We start from the raw sequence: 15,839 nt of genomic DNA, 5'->3' as shown, positions 1-15,839 counted from the left end.
TGGGGTTTGTTGTGGGTGTGGTCAGTGGGGTGGCCACCAGTGGCCGGTTTGTTGGCAGAAAACCAACCTAGAGGTCAGAAGAAGAGTCTCTGGTCCTAGACTACAGTCCCTCACGATTATGATTTAGCGATAAAGGAGAAAAAAGGCTTGCAGGGCTATATTCCCCGTGCTTCGAACCCAGGCTTTGCTGTTTAATAACAGCTTTATTGACATAACGCCATGAAATTCACCTTTAAAAGTGTATAATTCAGTGGTTTTTGTTTATTCACAGAGCTGTGCAACCATCACCAGTAATTCTAGAACGTTTTCATCACCCCCAAAGAAACCCCATATCCATTAGGCAGCCATTCCCCTTTCCCATCCCCGCCCTGGACACCGCCAATGTGCTTTGTATCCTTATGTCTCTGCCTATTCCAGGTATTTCCTAAGGATAGAATCATCAAAGGGAGTGTTTTGGATCTGGCTTCTTTCATTCCTTCTTATGGCTGAATAATAATTCATTGTATGGATATACCACATTTTCATTTTCCATCAATTGATGAATGTTTTTGGATTATTTCCACTTTGGGGCCATTAGGAATACTGCTGTTGAACATCAGTGTTCAAGTTTTTGTGTGGACATTTGTTTTCAGCTCTTGGGTACATACCAAGGAATGGAATGGCTGAGCCAGAAACGCCACCGTTTAGTTTCCTGCTGGTAATTTGAAGTAAGCAGATGTCTAAATACGGAATTGGAAATTGGCAAATTGGATATTGCTCATAGCTGCAAACGAAGAGTTAAGCAGCCTTTTCTCTTATTTTCTTCCACCTGGAGAGGAAGGCTTGATCTGTGTGACTGGCCACCTTGCCTTCAGTGGACGCAGGGCTTGGCGCCAGGCTACTGCAGGTGTTAATCCATTTGGAGCGGGTCAACTTTCTTTCTGCCTTCCTGTTGTTTAGTGCCCGATGTTTGCTGCCCAGAGCTCTGGGTCTTTGCCCACACCTGCTGCCCGGAAGGTCTCTTCTCTTAATTCTCAGGCTGCAGAACTTGCTAACATGCTTTCAGTCTCATCCCCCAGGTTGTTGACTCAGAACCATTTCGGGGGGTTCTGGCTTTCATTTTGCCTTCATTACCTGCTATTCTGCTGTATCTATGCAGGTCTGTCTAACTGGAGACCACAGGATGTGGATTTTATTTACATAAAAATCACTTTGTTTCCCCCTTGTCTTTCCTGCCAGCAGTGTATGTTTTCACATAGCACGTGCTCATTACATGTTTTTTAATTTTAAACATTTGTTTGGCTAAACTAAAGTTCTTGATTATTTGTTAAGCTTTTTTTTTCCATTTAATTTGGCCACGCTCCACGGCTTGTGGAGTCTTAGTTCCCCGACCAGGGACTGAACCTGTGGAGTCCTAACCACTGGACCCCCAGGGAATTCCCAAGCATTTAATTTTGACTTTTTTTTTCATTTTTTGACATTGAAAATACATATTATATCTAGTTCTTTTCCATACTCCTTGGTCATTCCAGAAGAGTCCTGGTTGTCTTGAAATTTGTTATTATTCTTTTTTTAGGATATTTTTTCCCAGCTTGAGATATAATTGACATATAACACTGTATTAGTTTTAGGAGTACAACATAGTGATTTGACATATGTATGTATTGTGAAAGGACTTCCACAATAAGCTTAGTCATCATCCATCACATCACATAATTACAATTTTTTTTTCTTGTGGTAAGATCTACTCTCTAAGCAACTTTCAAATATGCAGTACAGTATTGTTAACTATAGTCACCATGCTGTACATTACATCCCCAGGACTAATTTATTTTATAACTGGGAGTTTGTACCTCTTGACCATTTCAATACATTTCTGTTGAATGCTGAATAGGTACACTTGCATTTGTAGTTTCCACTTACTTTAGGCCTGGGCTGAGTCAGGGAGAAGGTGGCACCTTGGGAACTTGCTAATTAAAATCAAGGCTTCAGGGACCTGAAAAATTAACCTTTGGAAAGGTAAATTTAGAAACAGTTTAAAAAATAAAGCAGGTGTCTATTTCAAGATTTCAGAGGTTTGATAAATGCAGTGGATGACATTCCAAAATTTAAGTGGTGGAAATGAATTCTAGAACAGGGATGGGCAAACTTTTTTTGTATAGGGTCAGATAATAAATATTTCCAGCTCTGAGGACATGTGGTCTCTGTCACATGCAACCCTGCCTTTGCAGGAAAGCAGTCAATGGACAAGATGCAAGCCAGTGAGTGTGGCTATGTTCCAATAAAACTTTATTTATAAAAATAGGTGGTAGTCTGGTTTTGATGTTTGCTTTTCATTAGTAAAATATAACATTGAAAAGGAGAGAAAGTCCTCAAAGTTTGCTGGGAAAACTGTGAGATTTGAGAGTTGTTTCAGTTTACATCTCCAGTTTTAAAAAAGCAAAAAGTTAAGCACTATATAAAATCTGTGATCTAAATGAACATAGCTGGTGCTTTAGATTTCAGTAGAGAAGTTAATCACCATATAGGCTTTGGGGGGTTGAACTCCGGTACAAGCTCTCATTGTCAAGGATTTTTAACTATCAGAATGCAACGATTTTGTTTCTCAGGGAAATGTCCTCGAGGTGGGAAACCACATGATTAGCTTATAACCATGGTTCATTAGTTTGGATGTGCTATTGACACATGGTGTGTTCTAAATCATAAAATGTAAAAGACAAAGTTCCTGCCTCCATTTGCTGTTAAGTAAAGGGTGCAAACAGAGCAATAATTACGAAACATACTTTTTTTTTTTTCGAAACATACATTTTTAAAATTATTGCCGGTAGCACAGTTGACGCCAACCGATAATAGCTTTTTTGAGTTCCGCCTAGTTTCATTCTGCCTGTTATTTTATTCTCTGTTAAAGTTTTGGCATCACCGTCCTCTCGGAGATTACTGTGGTGTAATTACGGATTAGGTGCAAGCATAAGAGCCTGGAATACGCCAGTCCCTTAAGTGGGCTCAGATCTCCGGTGGCTCTCAGTGTGAGCATCTCACAACACTGTGTCTGGTTCTACTGTTTAAAAATGCGTATTTTTCATACATCATGGCCCCTACACTACCTCACTGGATGATTAATGGAAGAAACAATGACCCATGTCAACACTGCAGGGAAAACTGGTTCTGCAAGACTTAGCAAGAGGTCACAGAGAGGTCACTATGAATCCACTATTCATGTCATCAATATGAGAGTCACCATACTGTGGCTTTGAGGGTTCCAATAGCTGCTAGGTGACCAGCCAAGTATGTGATAAGGCTTTAGAGAGACTGCAAAGTATTAAAGTTATGGCTAGACGACGTGAAATCTAAAGACATATCTATCGATGGCAAAATTCTAAGAAAAAAGGGAAACCACCACCAAAGAGGGGATGGACTTGTGATAGACAACACAGAGCCCGCTAGGGGTGGTTGACAGATTTCAGAACTACTTACCTGAAAAAATGTGTGGTGTCGGCAAAGTTGCATCTGCTGATAAAGAGCTAGAAAAGCCTCTCCACTAAACAATGAAAGAAATCATGGAAGAAAAATGTTCTCTCTGGGAAAGATATGTACTGCTTCCTCGGATAATATTGACCATGCTTGAATTTGCCTTTTGGTGTACCTACTTCCATTGTAAGACTCGACTCTGCTGAATGAGACATAGTCTTTTTTTTTTTTTAACAGTGTTTGAATTCGTTAACGCTGAAAGATAATGGTCAAGAATATATTTCTTCATCACAGTTTTAAAAAACGGTAAGGTATTAAAGAGCTTGCTTCCAGGTTTATCTTTAGAACAGTGCAAATTTACCCACGTGAGTCCTTTTTTAAAACAAATATTTGCTTTATTTTAGATAAAAATTGAACACATGTTCACTATATTTAAAAGCTTATTTAAAAATCTTTGTGAGATTTCTGTAACTTCCAATGGGAAAATTATTTTAATATTTCAACAAGTAATGCAGCTGACACGTAAAGATAAAGAAAAGAAATTGGAGTGAAACTCTAGCTTTGCCAATAGATGTATTTTGCATAAATAAAAATTATTTCAAGTTGGACCTTTTAACATGAAGTAATTTAATCAGAATTCTTTTTTTTTTTAATAAATAAATTTATTTATTTATTTTTGGCTGCGTTGGGTCTTCGTTGCTGTGCGCGGGCTTTCTCTAGTTGCGGTGAGCGGGCGCTACTCTTCATTGCGGTGCGCGGGCTTCTCATTGCAGTGGCTTCTCTTGTTACGGAGCACGGGCTCTATGTGCGAGGGCTTCAGTAGTTGTGGCTCGCGGGCTCTAGAGTGCAGGGTCAGTAGTTGTGGCGCACGGGCTTGGTTGCTCCGCGGCATGTGGGATCTTCCTGGACCAGGGCTCGAACCCGTGTCTCCTGCATTTGCAGGCGGATTCTTAACCACTGCGCCACCAGGGAAGCCCCCAATTTAGTGGTTTTTAATATATGCATGGAGTTGGGCAGTCATCACCACAGTCAATGTTAGAACATTTTCATCACCCTGAAAAGAAACCCTGTACCCTTTAGCTACCCCACCTCCCAGCCCTAAGCAACCACTAATCTACTTTCTGTCTCTATAGATTTCCCTATTCTGGACATTTCATATGCATAGACTCATGTAATATGTGGTTCCGTTGATTTTAAAACGAGGGGGCCCATAGAAGTTCAGAGGTGAAAGGAACCTTCATAGTAAGTGATTTAGTCATAGAGGAGGAACCTGAGGGCCGCTGCCCACTGGGGTCCCGGAGCAGGTTGGTGGTCTGGGGAACCCACAACCTGGCTTTCCTGGCCCTGCTTCTGTGAGGACCAGCCCATCATGCCTCATGCCCTGTAAGCTTGCGTCACCAGCCTGACTTGGTGTGTCCTCTGGTGTTCACTGTTAATGCCACTGTGTGATGGCAGTTTCTTTCTGGCAAAGGGAGCAGGAGAGGATGCAGTCACCGGGTTAGGAGTGCAGGGAATGTTCCATGAACAGCGTTGACTAAGGACTATCCAGGGAGGACTTCCCTGGTGATCCAGTGGCTAAGACTCTGCGCTCCCAATGCAGGGGGCCTGGGTTCGAATCCTGGTCAGGGAACTAGATCCCACATGCCACAACTAAAGATTCCGCATGCTGCAACTAAAAAAAGATCCTGCACGTGGCAATGAAGATCCCGTGTGCCGCAACTAAAACCTGGCACAGCCAAATAAATAAATAAATATTTTTTTTAAAAAAGGACTATCCAGGGAAATGACCTCTTGGGACAGGCAAAGAACAGTTCAGTGAATTTCTGTTGTAAGCCAGATACAGCCGTTTCTAGAGAGCAGAAAGCCCCAAACGAAATGCATCCTTCCCCATCAAGCCTGATGGGACTCAGTCCCCACCAGCGTTCTTACCATCAAAAAGTACTAAGATGCTCTTGAAAAGTTCTGGTAATGAAATAGGACTTCTCCTCGCCTGTGGCATCCCCACGCGCTGTTGGTATGGTGTCCCTCCCATTTCTTAATACACACTGAATGTGATTGGCATAGCAGATCTACAGCAATTGAAGGTGAGAAGTGAAAACAACAGTAGGCAGGAAGTTGCCCTGCGTCTAGCTTTTCATGGACAAATCAACATGTTTGTAACCTGAGAATACATCTGCTCCTTTTTCTCTGTCTGGGATAATAAAGAGAAAATAAGAATTATGAATGAAAATATTCTGAGCTCCCAAAGAATCAGGATAGGGCATAATCTAAGTGAATAGTCTGGTAAGTGGCAGAAATAGCATGCCTTTGCTGTTTCATACTTTGTGATACCCGTTTCTTCGGCCTGCTGTACTAAGTGATGATCATGGAATCTAGATGCTAGAGGAAAGAGTTTCTAAGACTTAACACGTGTCCTTGGTGGTGCTGCTTGCTGCTTTTTCTGACTCCAGCTCTATGGGAATAGAGTCCTTGTTATGACAAACAACATTCACAAACTTCTATCTGTTCTCAAATATGGGTGTGATAACAAGAAGAGTGTCAAAGGCTTGATATTAAGATAATTATTTAAAACCTTCAAATTGGGACTGCCCTGGAGGTCCAGTGGTTAGGACTCCGCGCTTCCACTGCAGGGGGCAGGGGTTCGATCCCTGGTCGGGGAACTAAGATCCTGCAAGCCTCACAGTGTGCCTAAATAAATAAATATTTTTTAAAATAAATAAATAAAATAAAATCTTCAAATTGAAGTATATTTCCTCACCTGTCCACGCCCAGGTCTTGCCTGTTAATTTATGTTCCTGGTATGATGTCACACTCTCATGTTCTATTTCATAATAGGGAAAGTTATAAAAAAATTTTAAGTCAAACAATTTGCATCCTAATGGCTCTGTACGTGCTAGTCTACGTTCTTTCTTTCTCAGGAAGACTTTAGCTCTAACTTAAGAGATCCTCAAGGATCCTCAAGTGTCTTCAGAAGATCTAGACAGATGAGTAGTTATATTTTTAGAATTCCTTTTCAGCCTGCTATATCCATCCAGATTGGCTAGGGTAGGCGATGGTTAAAAATACCACCAGATTTTGGTGCATTCAAGGAGCAAGGATTTATTCTTTGCTTGCACTAGAGGTCTCTTGTGATTGGCTGTGGGTCTGATCCACAGTTTCCTCAATCTGGAACCCAACCATATGGAACGTGGCAGATCCATTGCAGAGAAAGGAGTGTGGCAGGAACCTCTGCGTGGAAATGATGTCATTTCCCTGACATCCTCGGCCAAGGCAAGGCACGCGGCCACATACCTTCAAGTGGGCAAGGAATCGAACCACGGGCTCTGAAAGAAACGTTTGCGAATATTTCTGAATAGCCTTATAGGACCACCGTACTTCACCCCCGTAGATCTTTAGGCTTCCTCCCACATACATATTTATGTTGATCTGTTTATCTTTTGCTTACAAACATAATTAAGCCAGATACTGCAGGGGCAGGACACAATGACAGGTGCTTACATTGTATGCTCTAGTTCAAAGAACTCTTTTTATGGTGTTAGAGAAACTTTTTCAAAGAAACTTTTTAATGCTCACTTGATTTAGAGTTTGGGGAAAATTAGAATGAGCTTTCATGCAGAAGTCCTAGCCGGGAAAGGAAGGAAGGGATTTTCTCTTCCCATCTGTAATACACAAAGCCACTTCTCTCCTTTTCCTGTGTATGTGGACCAGAATGTGATGCTAGGCAGGGTCATGCTGAAATCTGACAAAACAACACTGGATCAATAAAGGACCTTACCTTCCTTCCTCCTCGTCTGGGAAATAGTTAACATGCCTCTCTAGCATAATACCTGAATTTATTTTATGAGAAGGTGATATCTAGGTTTAGTGGAAAATACACTATGGAAAGTTAGCATTGCTCTACAGAGATCTTAGGCAAATCACTTACTGTCTCTAAGTGTTGGTTTCTTCAACTTTAAAGGAAGGGTTGAACTAGGTCACCTGTGAGGACCCTCACAGCTCTAAACATGTTGAGCAGGACACTGAATTTCTACCACTCACTTTCCTAATACTTCTCTTTCCTAGGGATCATGGCCCAAGTAGCAATGTCCACCCTGCCCATCACAAACGAGGAGTCCTCGGAGAGCAGGATGGTGGTGACGTTCCTCGTGTCTGCCCTTGAGTCCATGGTGAGATGGCTTTGCAGTTCTATAAAATGTCACGTGGTTGGATCACTGCCAAACATCAGAACGGTGAAATACTTCACCGACACTTTTGATGTTCAGCTTCAGTGTTACATCCTATCTGTGTACACATATCCTTTTTTATAGGGGATGATGGGCTTGTCAGATAATTAAGAAATTTTTTTCTTACATTATGGATGGAATTGTATAAATGTAATCTCTCTAGATCTGAAAATTTAATGAAGGAACCTCCGTTACCTTGTTTGAGAATATTTTTTGTTTAAAGTCAAAGGTAAATTAATAATCCAGGGGCTTCCCTGGTGGTGCAGTAGTTGAGAATCTACCTGCCAATGCAGGGGACATGGGTTCAAGCCCTGGTGCAGGAGGATCCCACACGCCACGGAGCAACTAAGCCCGTGCGCCACGTTTACTGAAGCCCGCTTGCCACAACTACTGAAGCCCACGCACCTAGAGCCCGTGCTCCGCAACAAGAGAAGCCACCGCAATGAGAAGCCCGCACACCACAACGAAGACCCAACGCAGCCAAAAAAAAATAAGTAAAATAATTTTTTTTAAATTAATAATCCATTGATATGCATCTATTTACATCCAGAGTGTAAAATTTACCTTGTGGGTGAAAATTTGAGGGGAGATTTACATAACCTCAAAGCATCTGATCACAGGATACGTATTGATTAAAAAAGGGAACATCAGTAACTTTATAAAAGTAGAGAAACCTGACAGCCACCCCCTTAATCAAGTGACCAAGGGGAACATCTGCAGTAATGGGACGGAGGGACCTCCCGAGCTGCCTGGTAGGGGGCACTGAGGAGGAGCAGTACCGCCTCCGTGGTATTCCTGCCTCTAAGGAGGACGCATAGGACAAACCCAGATTTAGGGACATCCTACAAAAATAACCGGGCTGCACTTCCATAAATGTCAGTCTCACGCAAGACAAAGATGGAGATCTGTCTGTTCCAGATGGAAGGAGACTGGACAGCCAATAGAAAGTACGACCCTGGATTGGATCCTGGACCAGAAAAAAATCTAGAGAGAGATTTACTTTTTCTATAAAGAACATTATTGGGTCAACTGGCAAAATACCAAACACACACTTTTTCTATAAAGAACATTATTGGGTCAACTGGCAAAATACCAAACACACAGGTAACTCACTCACATACACACACGCCTACCTAGACCCATCATATGTAAACTGTAGAAAACCAACTATAAAGAGAAAACTTTAAAGCAACTTACGGTAAACTGAATAACGGCCCTCAAAGATGTCCTGTCCTCATCCCCAGAGCCTGTGAACGTTACCTTATTTGGCAAAAGGAAGTTTACAGATGTGACTAAGCTAAGGATCTTGAGATGGGAGATTATCCTAGATTATCTGAGGGTAAATAAAAATGTTAAAAAAAACAAACAAACCCTGGAATGAATTTTTTTAAAAAGCATCAGATCTATTTGAAGAGAACTAGAAATATCTTACCCCAGAACTGACCACATTCCTTCTTTTGACAAATATTCATGAAGCAGCTCCTATATGTCAAGGTCTTCTAGGTGCTGGGGCCAGAAGACTTGAGAAGACAGATAAGGTCCCCCTCACATAGATTTCATGTTCTATTTGGGGAGACAGACAATAAACAAACTCTGTGTGTGTGTGTATTTGTATCAGTAAATATAATAAATATTATATTATTTTAAAATGAGGGTCAGGGGGACTTCCCTGGTGGTCCAGTGGCTAAGACTCCGCATTCCCAAGGCAGGGGGCCTGGGTTCGATCCCTGGTCAGGGAACTAGATCCCACACACATGCCGCAACTAAAGATCCCACATGCCGCAACTAAGACCTGGCACAGCCAACTAAATAAATAAATATTTTTTTAAAAAGTAGTTAATAAAACAAGGGTCAGAATACAGAGGTTTAGGGGAGAGAACAGATGGTTAAGGGGGGTGGTCTGGGAGAAATTCCCTGGGCAGTTGCCCTTTATGCAAAGACCTAGATGAAGTGAGGAAGTGAGTCAGGCCAGTATCTGGGGGCAGAGCGTTCAAAGCACCAAGAACAGCTTGTGCAAAGGCCCCTTGGCAGGAACAAGTTTGGTGTTTTCAAGGAATATCAAGAAGTCCAGTAACACTGGAGCAGAGTGAGGAAAGAAGATGTGGCCAGAGGTCAAGTACAAGAGGCTGCGACTTCCTTTGCAGTCCAGTGGTTAAGACTCCGTGCTCCCAATGCCAGGGGTCACAGGCTCAGTCCCTGGTCAGGGGAACTAAGATCCCTCATGTCACACGGTACAGCCAAAAAAAAAAAGGCAGCTAGTAACCAGATCATATCAAGACTGGGACTTTTTCCCTCAGGTAGTGGGAAGGCATTGGAAGGTTTTGAGCAGTGATGGCAGTGGCGGGGGGTGCTTGTGTAAACAGTCGATGACCATGGAACATGAGTGGAAGCAGGGAGACCAGTTTGCAGGCCGTGGTTCACGTGGGAGGTTTTGGTGGCCTGGACTAGGGTGGGAGTGGCGGAGATAAGAAGCGATGGGACCACAAAGATCTGATGAAGGTAGAGTTGCTAGGACTTACCGACGGATTGGATGTGAGCTATGACATTTTCTTGAGAAAATCACATTTTGTGTGTGTGTGGTAGGATATATATATATACATGGCGTAAAATTTACCATCTTCACCATTTTTAAGTGTACAGTTCAGTGGCATTAAGTACATTCACACTGTTGTGTGACCCTCACCACTGCCCATCTCCAGAACTTTTTCATCTTCTTAAACTGAAACTCTGCACTCATTAAACCATTATTCTCACTCACCCCTTCCTCAAGCCTTCAGAAACCGAGATGTGTGTGTGTGTGTGTGTGTGTGTTTTTAAATAAAATGTTATCGTATTTAGGAATACTTTTACTATTTACAGAAAAGCTGGAGAATTCCCTGGTGGTCCAGTGGTTAGGAGTCTGCACTTTCACTGCAGGGGGCCCGGGTTCGATCCCTGGTTGGGGAACTAAAGTCCCACAAGCCGCGTGGCCTGGCCAAAAACATAAATAAATAAATAAAAGAAAAGCTGTAAAGATCATACAGAGAGTCCCCACATACTCCTCACCCATAACTTACATAACTGTGGTACGTTATATGTAACTATGGGACATTTGCCGAAACTAATAGATCAATACCGTACATCACTATCAACCAACTCCAGACTTCACTCAAATTTCATCAGCTTGTCCACTGATGCCCTTTTTCTGCTCCAGGCTCCACCCTGTGATCCCACATGGCATTTAGTCATCATGTCCCGTTAGGCTCCTCTGATCTGTGACAGTTTCTCAATCTCCTCTTATTTTTGATGACTTGGACAGTTCTGCAGAGTTCCGGTCAGGTATTTTATCAAATCTCCTTCCGTTTGGGTTTCTCTGATGTAGCCCTCCTGTTTAGACCAGGGTTATGGAGTTTTGGAAAGAAGACCGGAGAGGTGAGATGCCTCATCTTCTCGTCACATCGCCTCAGGGGTGCGTGGCATCAACGTGTCACTGGTGGGGCTCACCTGGATCACTGGGTCAGGGTGGCGCGATGGTTCGCTTTGTGCGTCAACTTGCTGGTGGAAGAACATTTCTGGGTGTGTCTGTGAGGGTGTTTGGGGAAAAGACTAGCGTTTGAATTGGTGAGCTGTGTAAAGCAGGTGGCCCTCCCCAGCGTGGGCGGGCATCAGCCAATCCATTGAGGGCCTGAATAGAACAGAAAGACGGAAGGAGGCTGAGTTTGCTCTCCACCTGACTGCGTGAGCCGGGACGTCCATCTTCCCCGGCCCTCGCACTCCTGGTTCTCAGGCCTTCAGACTCAGGCTGGAATCTACATCAGGGGTCCCCAGCCCTCAGGCCTTTGAACAACACCACTGGCTTTCCTGGGTCTCCAACTTGAAGATGGTGGGACTTAGCTTCTGTTATCACGAGAGCCAGTTCCTTATGATAAATCTCATTATATGTACACATGTAATCTCAGTGTTATATATATGTGTATATCATACATAATTATTTAACATTGTGATTGCATTTATATATATAAAATCTCCTGTTGGTTCTGTTTCTCGGGAGGACTCTAATGTAAGTAGTGTCGGCCACGTTTCTCCATTGTCAAGTTACTATTTCTTTTCTTCTCCAAGTCCTGTTCTCGGGAATCAGGTCACTAAGGCCAGCCCACAAACAATGATTCTCGGTGCTCGTCATGGTCAGGTGACGTGGCCTTTCTCACAGGGCTGGAGGGAGTGTGAGCCCCTCTGAAATGCTATTTGTAATGTTTCAAGAAGCTTAAAAGAATTTATACCCTTTGAGTCAGGTGCGCCGCTGACCTGATTCCAGCCCACGGAAATAAACGTGTACGGAAATGTTTACATCCTTGGAATTCTTTTTTTTTTTTTTTTGAGGTATAATTGACATACAACTCGGATGTTTATTGCAGTGTTATTTGTAATAGGAAAATAACTTCTGTAATGCTATGGTTAAACTATGGCATATACATAGGATAGAATATTATATATTCACTCAAAACTCACGTTTTTCAGGATTATAAATGCTCAGAAATAATGAAAAGTGAATAAAGCAGAATGCCAACCTATATACAGTAGTATGTTTCTGATTTTGTTTTTTAAAATTGTGTGTACATATTTTAAAATGTGAATAGTGGGTAATTTGGGGTAATGGAATTAGAGGTGATTTCTTTTTTTTTTTTTTTTTCATTTTTCATTTTTTTTTTTTTTTAATTTATTTCTTTATTTATTTTTGGGTGTGTTGGGTCTTCGTTTCTGTGCGAGGGCTTTCTCCAGTTGCGGCAAGCGGGGGCCACTCTTCATCGCGGTGCGCGGGCCTCTCACTATCGCGGCCTCTCTTGTTGCGGAACACAGGCTCCAGACGCGCAGGCTCAGCAATTGTGGCTCACGGGCCCAGTTGCTCCGCGGCATGTGGCATCTTCCCAGACCAGGGCTCGAACCAGTGTCCCCTGCCTTGGCAGGCGGACTCTCAACCACTGCGCCACCAGGGAAGCCCGGTGATTTCTTTTTTGTGTACTTTTCTGTATCTGCTAAAATTTTTGTAACAGCATATATCATAATGAGAAAAAAAATGCTTTTAAAAAGATATTTTCTACCATTGATGACCTAAGTAAGACCAAAGATTGATAACTTCACCTAATCCCAGATTCTGTACTTTAGATAAAGAGCTGAATTTTTGGTTCATTTGACACAGAGATAGATTTGCCGTGAAGTTAATGGAGCTTAAAAGCTTCTGGGCACCTCCCTTGCACTGGCCACTTCCATGGCCTTGCGGGATCCTAGCAACACATGCACATATGTTTTTGTAAACTTTGCTAAAGTGAGATCTTTTAACCACATCAGTTAAGGTTGCTGTCTCCTATTCTGCCTTCTTCTTTCTGTCACAAGCCCTGTGTTAACTTCCTCTTGCTGCAATAACAAATTACACAAACTCAGAGGCTTTAAACATCACACATTTATCTGACAACTGTTCTGGAGTTCAGAAGGCGGAAAGTGGGTTTTACAGAGCTAAAATCAAGGTGTCAACAGGCTGTATTCCTTCTGGAGGCTCCCAGGGAGAAACTGTGCCTTGCCCTTTCCAGCTCCTCGGGCTGGAATTCCTTGACTTGTGGTTCCTTCCAGCAAGGGCACCCATGTGCCCTTGGATTCCCTTGTCATTCCCTTCTGCCTCCTTCTTTTTATACTAGGATCCTTGTGGTTTCATTAAGGGACCCCTGTGGCCCCACCCAGATAATCAAGATAATCTCATCTTGGGCTTCCCTGGTGGCGCAGTGGTTAAGAATCCGCCTGCCAATGCAGGGGACACGGGTTCGAGCCCTGGTCCAGGAAGATCCCACATGCCACGGAGCCACTAAGCCTGTGTGCCACAACTACTGAGCCTGCGCTCTAGAGCCCATGAGCCACAACTACTGAGCCCGCGTGCCACAACTACTGAAGCCCGCGTGCCTAGAGCCCACGCTTCGCAACAAGAGAAGCCACTGCAATGAGAAGCCCACGCATGGCAATGAAGAGTAACCCCCACTCGCCGCAACTAGAGAAAGCCTGCGCACAGCAACGAAGGCCCAACGCAGCCAAAAATACATAAATAAATTAAATTAAATTAAAAAACAACTTTCATTTAAAAACAAAAAGATAATCTCATCTCAAGATCCTAACTGTAATCACATCTGCAAAGTCCCTTTTGCCTGTAGGGTAACATAACAGACTCTGGGGATTAGGACGTGGACATCTTTAGGGGCCATTATTCTGCCCCCCATAATCCACTGTGTCAGGTGATGTTTGAGTGGAGATGGGCATTTTGGGGTTCTCAAGAAGGGGAAGCTGGGTTGGAGATTACATTTAGTTCTAGTTTAGTGGTAAGTATTATGTGGCTTGATGTTATTTCTGTGTCTGGGTAAATTATTGCTAGATGTCCTGGTATAGGAATGGTTTCCAGGAATAATCCGATGGTTGACTGTCAACTCTTCTGGTAACTCGACATCAAGGGACAAGACCCAAGGTCATATTGTGGTGTGAACATGTTCCCAACTCCAAAAGTATGTGGGTAGTAGAGGAGAAACAAGGTTTTAAATGTACAGAGCCAGAAGCTAGTCTGTGGGAAATTCTTCCAGTCATTAAAATGGGTGTAATTGTCAACAGAGGATTTGTTTTTCATCGATGCGTTGTCAAAACAGAAGTTCCCTCTGGTCAGGAAGATACTCAGTAACGTAGCGTATTCAGTTATAAATACACCAAACATTCTTTTAAATTGTTGAAAGGAACTACACAAGGTAGAATTTATCAGAAGTCCTGTCTGTAGGGGATCGACCTGTAGCACCGCGAAGAACAACAGCAAGTGTGTCTGTGGTATGAATTTTCATGTTTCATTCATCCTTATCATCAGTAATAAAAAGGTAATCAATCACGTTGGAGGAAATATTAAATTATCTCTATTCTCTCCATAGAAAATGATATTATGAAATTGTTGTCACAGGAAGAGGCAAAGAGTCTGCAGCCAAAGATGTAGGGAAAAAAAGGCATATGAGACAGGCGTGTCAGGTGTCAGGCGGTCAAGATTCTGTACGCAGTTCCAACATGGGTGTTTTTCCCCACACTAACGAGCAAAAAGGCATATGAGACAGGCGTGTCAGGTGTCAGGCGGTCAAGATTCTGTACGCAGTTCCAACATGGGTGTTTTTCCCCACACTAACGAGCAAAAAGGCATATGAGACAGGCGTGTCAGGTGTCAGGCGGTCAAGATTCTGTACGCAGTTCCAACATGGGTGTTTTTCCCCACACTAACGAGCAAAAAGGCATATGAGACAGGCGTGTCAGGTGTCAGGCGGTCAAGATTCTGTACGCAGTTCCAACATGGGTGTTTTCCCCACACTAACGAGCAATTCTTAGACACCAGCTGAGTGTCCTACCATTCACCTCAATCCTGACACTATTTACCTAGAGAGAGCATCAGATTCCACAGGTTAAGGGCTCAGCCCTACAAGACTGTCTTCCCTCCCCCTCCCCCAACTTCAGATGCCATTGGCAAGCCCGCATCGTCACCTGTGCTTCTGACCAACCCGCTACAGATTGGAGGGTCCCACGTCCCCCTCCTCGGGTTTGATTAATTTGCTAGAGCTGCTCACAGGACTCAAGAGAAGCATTTGATTTACTAGATTACTGGTTTGTTATAAAAGGATATGTATAACTCTAGCACAGCAAGATGGGAGAGATGCACAAGGCAAGGTGTGGGGAAAGGGGAACAGAGCTTCCATGCCCTCTCCAGGTGCACCACTCTCCCTAAATCTCCACTTGTTCATCAATCCTTTTGTCTTTTTGGGTTTTCCTGGAGGCTTCATTACCTAGGGACGATGGATTAAACCACTGGCCATTGATTCACTCTCCAGCCCCTCTCCCCTCCCCAGAGGTCTGAAAGTTCCCCCCTTCTAATCACCTGGTTGGTTTTCCCAGCAGCCAGCCCCCATCCTTAGGCTGGTCCCAAAGTCACCTCATTAACAAAGCAAAAGACACCTTTATCTCGCTCTTAGAAAATTCCAAGGGTTTTAGGAGCTTTGTGCCAGAAACAGTGGAAGACGACCAAATATACATTTATTATAAATCACAAGCATCATCACAGGTGCTGAATAAAAATCTTCTTCTCGTGGTTTTATGATGTTAATGGTATTTGCTTGATAAAATTTGTTTTGTTTT

The 15,839-nt window shown here is 43.1% G+C and overlaps 1 protein-coding gene across 3 annotated transcripts in view; it reads left to right on the top strand.

The window, feature by feature from the left end:
* The window catches only part of LOC103020815 (general transcription factor II-I repeat domain-containing protein 2), a 55,163-nt gene that overhangs the window by 646 nt on the left and 38,678 nt on the right, over window positions 1-15,839 (top strand). For 2 of the 3 annotated variants that reach the window (XM_057529542.1, XM_057529540.1), the window contains exon 2: window positions 7,510-7,613. In XM_057529542.1, the coding sequence (XP_057385525.1) occupies window positions 7,515-7,613 (99 nt within the window). In that variant the 5' untranslated portion in view covers window positions 7,510-7,514. Of the gene's footprint in view, window positions 1-3,684; window positions 3,754-7,509; window positions 7,614-15,839 lie in introns of all 3 variants that reach the window. The other variant, XM_057529541.1, reaches the window with a different exon arrangement.

The sequence above is a fragment of the Balaenoptera acutorostrata genome, chromosome 15, assembly GCF_949987535.1.
Source record: "Balaenoptera acutorostrata chromosome 15, mBalAcu1.1, whole genome shotgun sequence".
NCBI lineage: Eukaryota > Metazoa > Chordata > Mammalia > Artiodactyla > Balaenopteridae > Balaenoptera > Balaenoptera acutorostrata.
This window is presented reverse-complemented; position numbering and strand designations above follow the sequence as displayed.